This window comes from Prinia subflava, chromosome 11 (genome assembly GCF_021018805.1).
Source record: "Prinia subflava isolate CZ2003 ecotype Zambia chromosome 11, Cam_Psub_1.2, whole genome shotgun sequence".
In the NCBI taxonomy this organism is placed as follows: Eukaryota; Metazoa; Chordata; class Aves; order Passeriformes; family Cisticolidae; genus Prinia; species Prinia subflava.
Window position 1 is genome coordinate 24,031,749 of NC_086257.1, and position 14,058 is coordinate 24,045,806.

At 52.3% G+C, this 14,058-nt stretch overlaps 1 protein-coding gene across 3 annotated transcripts in view; it reads right to left on the bottom strand.

Annotated features, from left to right (window-relative positions):
* Nucleotides 1-14,058, bottom strand: part of SCHIP1 (schwannomin interacting protein 1) — a 44,956-nt gene that overhangs the window by 16,428 nt on the left and 14,470 nt on the right. The window contains exon 1 of one of the 3 annotated variants that reach the window (XM_063408459.1): nucleotides 1,062-1,485. The exons of the other annotated variants lie outside the window; for them this stretch is intronic. Within the exon in view, the coding sequence (XP_063264529.1) occupies nucleotides 1,062-1,091 (30 nt within the window). The 5' untranslated portion in view covers nucleotides 1,092-1,485. Of the gene's footprint in view, nucleotides 1-1,061; nucleotides 1,486-14,058 lie in introns of those variants that run through there. 3 annotated transcript variants of the gene reach the window in all.

The following is a 14,058-nucleotide window of genomic DNA, read 5'->3' on the forward strand; positions in this document are numbered from 1 at the left end:
ATTGAGCCCCTAAGTGTGCCACGGAGCCCCTAATTGAACCATCGAGCCCCTAAATGAGTCATCGAACCCCTAACTGTGCCATCGAGCCCCCCATTGAGCCATCGAGCCCCTAATTGAACCATCGAGCCCCTAATTGAACCATCGAGCCCCTAATTGTGCCATCGAGCCCCCCATTGAGTCATCGAGCCCCTAACTGTGCCACGGAGCCCCCAGTGCTCCGCTTCCCGTGCAGGTGCACCCACAGCACCCATCCTCTCCCCAGAGGGAAATAAAGCCACAAACGCAGCCCAGCCCAGCTCTCAATTCCCCCACTGAAACAATTCCGATGTTTCCCGAACACGGGGACCCCCGGGGACGGGGGCGGCCCGATGCGCTGACAGCCACCCCCATCCCCGGTCCTGCGGAGCCAGGAGCGGACCGCAGCCCGTGAATCACCACCCTGCGCTCGCAGAAATGTGGGAAGCGCAGGAAATGGTCTAAAAAAGCCATCCCTGCTCTGCGGCGGCTCCGGGACTGCGGCCCCCGCGGCTCTCTGGCTCCCAGGGAGCGCTTTTATCCCGGCAGGAAGGCAGCGGGACGGAGGGATGCAGGCAGCGGGGCCCGGGCAGGCAGCGGGATGCGGGCAGCGCATCCCCGGCCCCGCGGCGCCTCCGAGCATCGCATGGCGAGCACAAAAGCCCCGGGGCTGCCCTGCCTGCCGAGCCCCGGGGTGCTCGGTGCAAACACCGGGATGCTCGGAGCGAGCCCCGGGATGCTCGGAGGGAACCCCGGGATGCTCGGTGCGATCCCCGGGATGCTCGGTGCGAACCCCGGGATGCTCGGTGCGATCCCCGGGATGCTCGGTGCGAACCCCGGGATGCTCGGTGCGATCCCCGGGATGCTCGGTGCGAACCCCGGGATGCTCGGTGCGAACCCCGGGATGCTCGGAGCGAACCCGACGCGGCAGCCCCGCGCTGCCGCAGCCCCAGGGGTGGCACGGAGCGGGGCTGGCTCCGGCCGGGGATGGCCGGGGGTGGCCCGGGGCTGCCCGGGCTGGAGGCCAGGCCGCGCTCGCCCCTCACCTGGTAGGAGCAGTTTTCCTGGTGAACCATCTCGGTGCATCATCCGCCGCTGCCGCCCCGCCGGCAGCGCCCGCAGCCGCCGCGGCCCCGGCGGGGGAGGAGGAGGACGGGGAGGAGGAGGAGGAGGATGGGGAGAAGGCAGCAGCAGCAGCAGCAGCAGGAGGAGGAGGGAAGATGGATGCGGCCGCGCTGCTCCGCCTGCGCAGCGGCGGCCCCGGGAGCGCGGGGGGGCCGGGCCGGGGCCGCCTCCGCCCGCTCCGCTCCGGGCGGGGCCGCTGCGGCCGCGCTCCTCTCCCGGAGAGGGGAAAAATCCCTCAAAGCCCCCCGGGCACGGGGAGGCCCCCCCGGCCCCGGCGATGCTGCGGCAGCCGCAGGTGCGACCCCCCCGAGCCCCCCGGAGCGGCCCGGCGGGGATGGAGCGCGGCCCGAGGCACCCAAAGGAACCAGCCCCAAAAACAGCTCCGGACACCTTCCCCGTGCTGCTGCCGCGGGAATCCCGCGCGGGAATTCCTGGCACAGGCCCTGCCCTACATTCCCGGTTATTTTTACCGCCTGCAGGCGGCAGGGAGGGAGCGGAGCTCGGCCCGGCCCTGCCGCGCCCCCGGCCGGGTGCGGGCAGGGAACGCCGGGGGACACGGGGAAAAGGCCCAGCCTGGATATCGGGGAAAATCCCTGCACTGGAGGGTGGGTTAAACACGGGAAGAGCTGCCCAGGGCCGTGTTGGAGTCACATCCCTGGACAGGTTCACAAGCCGAGGGGATGGCACTTGGGAACGCGGTTCAGCGAGCACTGGGCGATCTTGGGGGTCTTTTCCAACCACCACACGAACCCCAACATTGACAGGAGTCTGGCCCTGGCCGCGCCTGGAGGGCCGGGACACACCAAATGTCATTTTCAATCCTTGTTTTGTCTGGACACAGCTCATCCAAGGGCACTAAAACACCCAGAGGGCGAGGGCGGTGGGCTCACACCACACCCTGAGCACTCCCAGGCAGGCAGGGAACAGCAGAAATCCCGTGCCTCCTTCCCTTCGGCAAACAGGGATTTATCCTGCTCCTAGGCCCAGCTGTTCAGGGATTCACATGACTAAAACCCAGGAACACTTGCTCAGGGCAGCTCGGATTTGATTTCCCCCACACCAGATGTGCCTCTAGAAAAAAAAAAAAAAAAAAAGGAAAAAAGGCTTTTGTGGGATCATCACCGTGCCCCAGCCTCCCACCAGCACAGACAGGCTGGAGCAGCTGTGGGAGGATGGATGGAGAATCCCTGGAGTCCCTGTGCAGCTGGGGCACGGATGCACAGAACCCCCAGACCCTCCTCCCCAGTGCTCTCCCTCCCCTGCAGCAGGAGAGCTTAAAAAAAATATAAAGACACTTCATTTAAAAAGAAAAAAATTAATATATTCTGCATAAATTTTTAAGAGAGGGTGAAGTCATCCTTGGTTTTTCCTGGATCTGAAGAGAATCCCATTCAAGCAGACATCAAAACAAAAATTCATCCAAATAAACCATCCCCACTCTGCAATTTGCTGCATAACCTTGGCTTTGTTTGGAGAAGGATCTGTGGCAAGCTAAAAGCAGCTCCGTGCATTACATCAACTCAAATCCCATTTATCCTGTGCATCACAAGGAAAACTCCCAATTCCCCCCTCATTCCAGTGGTGACCCAAAGCTCGATGCCAACCTCCCCATTCCCTGCAGTGGATCCCCGCAGGAATCCGCAGCTTCTCCCTTTGGAAAAACCATCCCAGAGAGAGCCACGTCCACCTGCTGCACAGGAGTCACCTGTGCCAGGCAGGGAACAGGACACACAGCCAGCCACAGAGGTGGGAAGGGCCAGGAATTATCCTGGACCTCTGGATTTGCTCCTCTGCTCCGGCTCCATTTGCATTCCTCGGCAGGAAGGAGGTGGGCAGGCAGGTAATGATTAAAGCTGAGAGGGATTAAAGGGAGGGAAAGGTTCCTGGCAGTTTTCCAGCTGGGTCAGCGGGAAGCGATGCTCTTGGATGAAGGATGAACACAGGCTGCTGCTTTCCACGGAGCCACAATCCAGTGGGAAGCTCCTGGGGCCCCCACCAGCCCCTTTCCAGTGGGGAAAAGAAACCCAGGGGCTGCCTGCCCTGCCTGGTTTGCGTTTCTTAACAAATCACCCCCTAATTTAAGGTGTCTGATACCACTTGTGAGATGATCCAGACGAGTTTTCCTGAAGCTTTCCCCAAACCAGCTTTGGACAAGGAATATGCGGCTGGGAAATCCCTGGAGAACACCTCCAGAGGGTGACACAACACCGGGGTGAAACCCTGCCCTTCAAACCCCTCCAGGGCTGCTCCAGAGGGATTGGGAGGGTGCTGCTGGCACAGGGCCTGTCCTGGGGGCGAGGTGGGCACCAGGAACGAGCCAGGCCTGATTCCTGCGTATCCACAGGGCCTCGGGACACAGGGAATTCAGGGACACAGGGAATTCAGGGACACAGAATTCAGGGACACAGGGAATTCAACCCCACGGCACAGCAGCACATCCCTGCCCACGGCCACACAGGGAAAGGAAACCCAGCTTTACCAGACACCCCAATTCTTCCAGTGAAACAATGGCATTTCCTTAAATATTCCTCTACAGAAGGAGGAAACACACGGTATCCCCAATTCTGGGGGAAAGAGAGAATTTCTGCCTCTGTGCTTGTATTTTCAGGATTTTTTTTTCATTCTTAAGCCCATGGGAGGCCCCTGGCACATCCCAAGCCTTGTCCCTCTCCAGCGGCAGAGGTGGCCAAGGCAGGCAGGGAATTCCCAGGCTTTGTGCTTTCCCTGGCTGCCCCAGCTCCAAGGAAATCATTAACAGGGCGGAGGGAGGGGCACAGGGAGGTTATCGGCTCTCCCCTCCTCGTTCCCGCTGGGAAGAACACTCCTTCAAAGGATACAGCTGGGCAGGGAAGCCGATCCCTCCCATTCCCGGGGCTGGGAGCCGTGGGAGGGAGGGAGGGAGGGAAGGGATCCCGGGTTATTACTCACAGCAAAGCCACATCCAGCCCTTTTCCCGAGGTTTCTGGCATTTCCCACTGTCCCAAACATTGATTTTTACACACTCGTGTCGTGCTCTGCGCCTGATCCCCCCCAGCTGCAAGGGCTTCATCCACAAACCTTGGAATGGGAAGGGAAAAAAGCAGGAGAGCAGCAAGGCAGCCCAGACATGGAAACCCCAGGAACGTTTTCCTGCCCACAGGCATTCCCAGAGGGGCCTTATCAATTGGGAAGGTTTATTTTCCAGGCTGGTGTTGCCCAACCCACCCTGCTGAAACAAAAGCCAGGCTCGATTCGTGGTTTTGTTGTTTTTTCAAATCCCAGAATAAATACGCAGCTGGACCATGGAGCAGGTGGAAATCAGGGAGGAGCTCAAGACCTGGGAATGTTTTGTCTCAGTTTTCAGAGTATTGCAGGATCGTGGAATGGTTTGGGTTGGAAGGGATTTAAAGCCCATCCAGCCATGGCAGGGACACCTCCCACTGTCCCAGACTGCTCCAAGCCCTGCCCAGCCTGGCCCTGGGCACTGCCAGGGGCATCCTTGGGAAAATCCATCCCAGTCCCTCCCCACCCTGCCAGCCAGGAATTCCTTCCCAATCTCCCATCCATCCCTGGCACTGGGAGCCATTCCCTGTGTCCTGTCCCTCCAGCCCTTGTCCCCAGTCCCTCTCCAGCTCTCCTGGAGCCCCTTTGGGCCCTGCAGGGGCTCTGAGCTCTCCCTGGAGTTTTCCCTTCTCCAGGGGAACATTCCCAGCCTGGCTCCAGAGGGGCTCCAGCCCTTGGAGCAGCTCCATGGGAATCAGGATCCTCAGGGAAAACACCCATCAGAGGGAGAGACAGGGAACAAGCCCCAGTCCAGCCCCGCAGGATGCTCCTGCTGGGCTCCCCAAGGCTTCCCAAGCACAGTAAGCTTGTAGGAAGCAGGAATTATATCCAGCATCCCGGGATTTCAGCTGTATTTGCTGATGATTTCCTGGGAGTGAGGGATTTAGCTCCTCTTTAAGCCCAGCTAAAGCTTTCCCTGCGTTTAAATCCAGCAAGAAAAATAAAGAAAAAAGCGATTATTTTTAATCAGTTAATACTCGACATCTGCTTGGAAAGGGGAGTATTTGTTTGGATTACACCCATGGATAATGCTCTGCACTATTCTGTTTTTACTGAAGGGAGATGATGCCGAGGGGTTTTCCCTCACTTTGGATGTGTTACTCTGCTCCAGGTGGGAATAAACCTCCAATAGGTTAAGGACCCAAAGTCCTTCCCTTTTCCATGGCTTTTTTAATTCCCTGTAATTTTCCGGAGTCCTTTATAAGCAGCACCTTTACAACCCCCCCTGAAGCACCAGAGATGGATTTGGGATAAAAACACACAACCAAACCAGGATTTTCCCTTCCCTAAAAACCTGGAGCAGAAGGATACAGCAATTCCTGATTCCTCCCATGTCAAACACTTCACAGGGAATTGCAGGGACTCGTTTAAGCCACCCAAGTATTTATAACTCTCCAGTGATATAAAAGCCACCAAACATATGGAAAACAAGCAGATTTTTCCATGGAAGCCATCCAGGAAGGCTCAATGGTACCACACAGGCTTCATTTTCAGTTGGACAATTTCTAAAGCTGGATCAGAAGTGCTTAAAAGGGAATTTCGAGGAGCTCTGACGGTGAGGTCTGAGCCCACCAAGGATTCACTGCTGGGAATGGAGCAGGGAAAGATCCAGGGAGAGCTCAGAGCCCCTGCCAGGGCCCAAAGGGGCTCCAGGAGAGCTGCAGAGGGACTGGGGACAGGGGATGGAGGGACAGGACACAGGGAATGGTTCCCACTGCCAGAGGTTAAATGGGATAATGGGAAGAAATTCTTCCCTGTGAGGATGGTGAGGCCCTGGAATGGATTTTCCCAAGGATTCACCATCCCTGGCAGTGCCCAAGGTCAGGCTGGACAGGGCTTGGAGCAGCCTGGGCTAGTTGGAGGTGTCCCTGTGGCAGGGATTGGGACTGGATAACCTTTACATTCCTTCCCACCTAAACCATTCCCTGGCTCCATCAATTTATCTCCAGCACTTCAGGAGTGTGGGGAGACAGCAGAGAAAAGCTCCAGCTGCCTCCTTGCAATTTGATTTATTTCTATTGTTAGGAATCAACAGCTCATCTGGAAATGCAGCATTCCCAGTGTGCAGAATCTATGGAGAACACCAGCTTTTTAGCAGGAAAAATCAGGTTTCATCCGAGCATCAATAAATTCACATATTCCTCTCTCTGCAGCACAATTTGGGAGAGGATTTGCAGCAAATTCCACCAGCTCCAAACGATCTTCCCCAGTTTTGGCTGGCACACACAGAGCTGACATTCCCGGGAAACAGAGGGATGGGGCTGGGTGGGATCTGCCTGAGCTGAACCCAAATCAAACCTCACCCAACCCTGGGCAGGGAGAGCTGTTCCACAGAACTCCCAGCCCCGAGGATCACAGAGTGTCCCTGCCTGGAGCAGCTGTGCCCGAGCTCATCCCTGTGCCAGGAGCATCCTGGCACTGCCAGCCGGGACAGCCACACCCGCACGGGATTCCAGGGAAGCAGATCTGCCTCCAAATCCCATTTCCTGCTCCAAGCTGGGCTGAGCTGAGCGATGCTGACAGCAGCAGGGTGCACCCATCCACTCCCAACCCCATCTGGAAGAGATTCCCAAAGTTTCAGCTGTATCCTTACTGATCCAGAACAAACCCAAATCATTAAAAGTGATCCATAATTAACACCCTCATCTGATCCCTAATAACAAATTTAGGAGGAGTTTTTATCAGCCCTGCTCAAATCCATGGGCAGCACATCAAGCCAAATTTTCCTATCTCTCCTCTCTCATTTATTTGGTCCGTTTTCATTTTTCCAATATAAATTTGGTATATTTGAAAAGAGATTTGAAAAATACAAAATTGCCCCCTCCAGCCCCACTAAAACAGCAGCAGGGAGAGGAATTAATGGATTTTTCCAAGAGGGGAAAAATGGCCCCACAGGGGATTTTCCCTGAGGATGAAGGACAGGGTAAAGCAGGAATTATTTGGAAACCTTGCTGGGTTGGGAGCACAAACAGAAATTCCATGTCTCCTACTCAACACTTAAGTTGCTGGCCTGGGGAATATTCCTGGATGGAATATGAAGCCCTTTGAACTGTGGCAAAATCCCTGGAATTGCAGGCTGAGGGAAGCCCAAGCTGATTTAAAAACAGGGGATTCATTAATTAATTAGTCCTGACTGTGGTATGTCCAGTGTGCTGCCCTGCATTCAGCCAACAACAAAAATCAAGTTATTAATTATAAATAAAGCCCTGAGCCAGAGGGCAAAATCTGGGAATGAGGATGGGATTATCCCACTGTTATCATTTCCAGCCCATCCATCCTTTTCTATTCCCTTTGTGCCTCCTGGTGGGAACAGCTGAGAGGCCTCATTTCTTTATGGCTTTATTTTGTAATTTTAATTGCAAAAGGGGTGGCAAAAGCCCAGGACTGGGACTTGCAGGCTGAAAAAATAAACACAGCATGCTACAAAGTAGATGTGGAATGAAAAATTGTCTTCTTAAACAGAGCCAAACACCAAAAATAGGAATATATCCTGAGCCAAACAGGTGACAGCAGCGGCCTTTAAATGCCTCCTCAAAAAAGGAGTGACTTTGCAGGGACAAATCTTCCTCTGAGTCATGGTCAGGACAAAAATAGAAGGGGATTTTTCCCTCAGCTCTGAAAGCCGATGCCCATAAGTCCAAAGTTTCTGGCAGAAATCCACTCTTTTTGAGGGGCCTCCTGAAAATACCCAAGTGTCCCCAAATCCGAGAGGTTCAAACCCTGCTGGGATCAGGGGTTTTGGGAAGGATGGAGCAAACACAGTTTGATTTCTGTAGCTGGATAAATGCAGATGCAGTGCAATGGACACTCCACACTCAGGACTCATTAATTAATGAATGGATTGAAATCAGCTCGGTTCCCTCTGCCTGCATGGCCAGCCTGCAATTCCAGGGATTTTGCCACAATTCAAAGGGTTTCATATTCCATCCAGAAATGGCTTTTGGCCCCAGACCAGGAACTTAATGGCTGCTAAGGAGAGGATGTGGGATTTCTGTCCCTGCTCCCACCCCAGTGACATTTCCATAGAATCCCTGCTCTCCCGGGCTCATTAAAGCCCTGCTCTTGCTCCAGGACAATTTTCAGTTCCCAGCCTTTAAAAGGTGAACATAAAGATGATTTCTGGAGTTTGTCTCCCAACCCCAGGGTCACTGGGAGAAAGGAAAAAAGGGAATCTTCTTGTCTGGAGCTGCCTGGGTCACAAAGGTGATTCCTCTTGAATGGGTGTCACTGCCAGCTCCAAAAACAATTCCCTCAGGGATGAGAAATCCCATTCCTGCCTGCTCTGGACAGCCACTGAGTGCAGACTCGGTATTTTAAATAAGACAGGGCAGGCACAGCGAGCAGGAGGCTGGAAAAAGCTAAAAATAACAGGATAAGCAAGGGTGGATCCCAGCTGAGCCTCATTAGTCATGGAGCGAGGGAGCTGCTGGTGGCACAGCAGCACCATATAAGAGCAAGAAAACAACTCGGGGCTCTTAAATCTCTTTTTTTTTCCCCCTTCTCCTGTTCTACCTCAGACATTCTTCTCCTCTTGCTCTGGCAGCCTGCAGCTTTTCCTGCTCCCTCAGCTTTCCTGGGATCTTTGCACAGGATGGAGATCCCGGGTGGTTCATTTGAAGGTGTCTGCTGGAATCGGGCCAGTTTTTACAGACAGGCACGGGAGGAGTTATCAGAGGTTGGATTTGGGATTTTTTTTTTTTTTCCATTTACACCATCAGATTGAGCCATGGAGTTCCTGGTGGCAGGAATTCCCAGGAAAGGCAGCACTCGCTCCCAGAGGATTCACTGGGATGAGCACCAATAATGCAGTTTTATCTTGGGATGGAGCCACAGGCACAGAACAGGGATTAGGAGGGAGAGGTGGCTCAGGCTGTGCTGGAGCTGAGCCTGCCTCTGGAACCTCTGGCACAGCTGGATTGTCAGGAAAATGGAGAAAGGGAATGGGGAACCCAATCCCTGAGGCACGGGAAGGAAAGGAGGTGGCAATGGGAACACTGGCTGCTACAGCAGGGAATTCCAGCTCGGAGGGACACACTAAATCTCCCTGCTGTGCTGGGGAGCACAGGAGGGCTCAGCTTGTCCAAGGAATTCTCACTCCACGCTGGAAGCAGCAGCAGCGTGTCCAAGGCACAGGGATGCTCCCGGTGGCTTTCCCTGGGGAAAGTTTATTCTGAAGGAAACTGTTATTTCCCCACCAGTCACGTGCTTACAGATTTCCCTGCATATCCCTTCCTGTAACAACCAAATTCCTCTTCTGAAGCTGCAGCCTCACTGACACCTCATCCCTGGATTCCCTCGGGAATCTGGCCATGGAAAGCTGCGAGGCTGGACCCAGGCCTCGGACTGCTCTGGGTTGTTTCTGGATTTATTTGGTTCAACACAAAGCCCAGAGTAACTAAAAGCCACCAACAGGGCCCTAAGCAGAGTGTGGGATCCTCCAGGCAGCACTGGCTCCGAGATCCAGAATTCCAAAGGCCTCCAGCGTTCCCAAAGGCCTCCACAATTCCCAAAGGCCTCCAGAATTCCCAAAGGCCTCCAGAAATCCCAAAGACCCCCAGAATTCCCCTGACTCCCTTCCAGGGGCTGTAGAGGCCCCTGGAATTCTTTTTGGAGCTCTCCAGCCTCTCTCCTGAGCAGCACCAACTCCAATTCCACATCCCAGTCATTCCAGGAGTATGAAACGTACGGATAACAAGGAAGGAGGGATTGGAAATGGAGAACTGGAGCTATCCCAGAACAGCAGCAGTTTCCTGGGAATAACACACATTTCTGCTCCACGCCAGAGGGATGGGATGGGAACAGCCCAGGATCAGCACTGCCAAACTCATCTGGCAAAATATATTTATTTATATGGAATATGGCACACGGGGACTGGTGTAAATGTGGGGAACCCTCATCCACGTGATTTACGGACAGCCTGGATTGGTATTTCCCGGGAACAGGTCTAATTCCTGCAGGCTCTGAGCAGGGAGAAGGGCTGGCTGAGCTCTGAGCACCTATTCTGAGCCATTTAAATATTATTAATATATGGAATTATCGGCCAGTTTGGTCACTTGAGGACGGATTCAAAGGAATTCCAGGAGAACAGGGGGTCAAGGCTGCAGCCAAGGTTTTCAGGAGCATGCCCTGATTTTCACCTACTTTGCCCTTCCCACAAACAGATCCCTGGAAAAGGTCCCGGAGGTGTTTTTCCAGCAGGATCTTTCCCTGCTGCTCCCAGGTCAGCCCAGGGAAGTCCCAAGCTGGGAATCTTCCTCTCAGGAAAAGGCCTCTTGGATCTTTGCAAGGCCCAGCTAAAAGATGCTTTTAAACCAAGAATCAGGAGATGAGAGAGCAGCAGAAGAAAGGAAAGGCTGGCTGGAATGTGCCAGGAAAAATGCTAAGAGCTCGGACATTATGTATTCATGCAAATGCAACCGCAGAGAATTCCATATGGAAAAACAATTCCCACAATTATTTTTCTTCTGAACTCCTTGGAAGAGTTGATCATCAGACACCTGCCAGGCCAAGGAGCCGGAGAAGAGGATGACCCTGGTTCAGAACGCTGCTATTTCCCCAAATCCCTCTTTAATAAATCCAATATAGGAATTACACAGAATAAAAAGTTTGGATTCAATTTTTAATAACTCACTAAAAGCATTTGGAATCCCCGTGGGCCACGCACACCAGCAGCTTTTGTGTGCATAAAGGATCCAGCACTTTAATAGAGTTCTCTTTTATTTTTTAACATTGCCTCCACCACAGAGAGGATTAAATCTCAGCCTGGCACTTCCCTTCCCTTGGAAATCCTATTTCCTCTCGGATTTCCAGAGGAACCAGCAGGAATAAATGGCCCTGGCTGTGATTTTCTCATTAAGGGAGATCTATAGATCACTGAGCTGCACTCCCAGATGGGGCTATAAATAAGATCTCCCACTCTGGTGACGCAAACGGCTCCACAGGGAAAGATGAGGTGCCCCAAAATGATCTGAGGCCTTGGAAAAGCTGGAAAACCTCCAGGGAAGGAGGGATTATGGAGCACCTCATGTGAAAGGATAATTGGAAGAGGGAAAATCATTTTCCACTGAATCCACGGGAGCTCTGCTGGAGCAGGATTGATTTCAGAGCCAGAGCTGGAAGAGAGATTTTTAAATCTTTTTAGTTCTAACTGAAGAAATTCCTACTCAAAAGCAGAATTATTTGAGATTGAGGAGCCTGAACACACCAAATTCTGCTTCTCCTCAGCCCCCTCAGCAGTGTGGCTGTGCCCAGAATTCCACAGAAATTCCTGGATCATGGTGTCCAGCCTTGGAAAATATCAAACTGAACAGATGATGGGATTATTTTAAACAGCTTCATTTTTATAAAATTAAATTAATACCTAGAGTGAGACATTGGGAGAAGCTGGGAAATCACATTTCCTCCCAGTGGGGATTACACCCAACTTTGGTGAATTACACTGGGATTTTATATATCCTTTCAAGAGGTTTTCTCCTCAAAAAAGTCCATTTTTCCCACTAAATCTGATGCTCCCTTACAGCTCCTTTGGGCTGCAGCACATCCTGAGGAGATGGGGACACAAATTTACGTCACTGATATTGATTTTCCTGATGTTCTGCTGTTAGGAGGAGGAGCAATGATGCTTTGAGCAATTTCTTCAAAGTTTCTACACAAACCTTATAAAATAATCAAGTGCTGCACCTGCATTTCCAACCAGTTAAATCCAAACCACCTTAAATCCAGGCAGAGAGGAAGAAGGAAATAAATCACAATTCCTGCTGCTCTTATCACTGCTAAGGCAATCCTGCTGCTCACAGAAACAAACTCTGTGAGGGTGGGGGGGATATTTGGAACACTATTTAGAATATTTAAATAAATCTTTAAATATTTAAACAATATTTAAACCACATGGAATAATTAGAACAACTCTGAGGTCCCTGGCATTTTGGAGGCAGGACAATCCTGGTTTTCCAGTGCTCCTCAGCAGATCTTCAGCGAGGTTGGGTTGAATAAATCCCTTTTCCTCTGGTTTTTAAATATCCTCTGCCTATAATTCCCCCCTCCACAAGGAGGATTCACCTGGATTTTCCACAATTCCAGGTGTTCCAGTCACCCCATCCCACAGGCACAGCACGTCCATCCTCTCCCTCCATAGGGAAAATAACAGGTTTTGCACAGCACAGGGCGTTGTGAGAATTAACCCCCCCTGCCTTGCATTTATCCCACTTAATAAGCAAGGAATATTTGCCTAAGTACATAATTATTATCCTGGGAAATCAAAATTCCTGCTGCCTGCTGTTATTCCAACCTGAGACACTTGGGTTCAAGTGGGAATTGGAAGAATTAGGGGAGGGGTGCAAGGCTCCAGAAATCTCCCTATTAAAAAAAAAAAACGAACACAAACCTACAGTTCTGAGATTTTCCAAATTTTGCTTGCCACAAAGGCTCACTCCTCTCCTTGGAAATCCTTTGGATTTCCTACTCGTGATTCCCAAACACCAAAACCAGTCATTTATAATAAATTTACTGGTTTTACAGGGCCAGATCACAACAACAATCCCTTAGCATCACATTAAAGGGAGATTCACTGCTGCCTGCACCACGATTAGTGCTAGAAAAATCCAACTTTTCCAGCTTTTCCACATCCCCCAGGAATCATTCACTCACCAAGCGACTGGGCTCCATCAGCTGGAGGAATTCACATGATGGGATAAAGGAGAATGATGCAGACACACAGAATCCATGGGCTGTCCCCTTGTGTTTGGCACTCCAAGGAAAGGCTCAGCACCAGCGATGGGAACCAAGTTTTTCCTCAGGATTTTTAATCCTGGCAGTTTTGCCTGGCCCAGCTGGAGAAGCAGCAAAGGCCCATCCCTCCAATCGATGGAATTCCCACCGAGCAGCTCGAAAATCCCTCTGGATGCTTTCCCAAGGGAATGGCACTGCTGCTTGGGCAGGATCAGGGATCTCCCAGGCAACCTTTGAGCTGGGTGGGAATGGCCAAAGTCCAGGGCTCTGCTGCTCCACCAGCAGCTGGGATGGATCATTCCTGCAGCTCATCCCGCTCCCAGGACCCTGGAACAACGCAGGATTACAGATTTTTCCCACTCAAAAGGTTTGTTTTCCATGTCAAAGCCTCACAACAAAGAATTGCCCTGGAGAACCTCCCTGAACGTGGATTTCCCTTCTCCAGGTGCCTGGGGTGGAGTTTGGTGCTCACATCCAGCAGGGACAGGAGCTGTCGGGTGGACAGGGAAGGTCTGGCTGAGCAATGACAGAAATGCAATTTCCTCCAATCCCAAGCTGGATTTTGGGAAGCAGAAGTTCCCACACTGACAGCTCCTGGCTGGAACAATTCCTCCCAGGCATTAATGCTGTTCCCTGCTCCCAGCACACCCATCCCAGACACATCACATCCCTGGGGAGGAGGGAACTCACACTTCAGACCGGCTCCATCAAGCAATTAATGCTTATTTTAAGTGAGAACCAACTCACTGACAACCTCCAAGCCAATATTTGCTCCCTGAATGTTCAGGCCAGCGCTTCAAGGTGGGTCAAGGCTTTATCCCAAAGGTCTGGGCTTGATCCCAGCCCACATTCCCAAAAATCCTGCTCCACCAACACTCCCACATGGCTTCAGCAAGCTCCTGTTGGCTCCATTTCTCTCCTCCCTCTTGCCAAGCTGGTCCACACATTTCTCCTTCCACTCTGGCTGCTCTGACCCAGGAAAATCAGAGCCCTGCCCATGGCCAGTTATGAAATGATTTCAAGGTTGCAGCCCATGCTTTGAATTAGTTTCAAATTTCCCAAGAGACACAGGCAAGAAGGAGGTATTCACGTGGTCCACGCTGAATTCCATCCTACAGCTTCTGGAACAGCCGGGGTTAACCCTGAAAT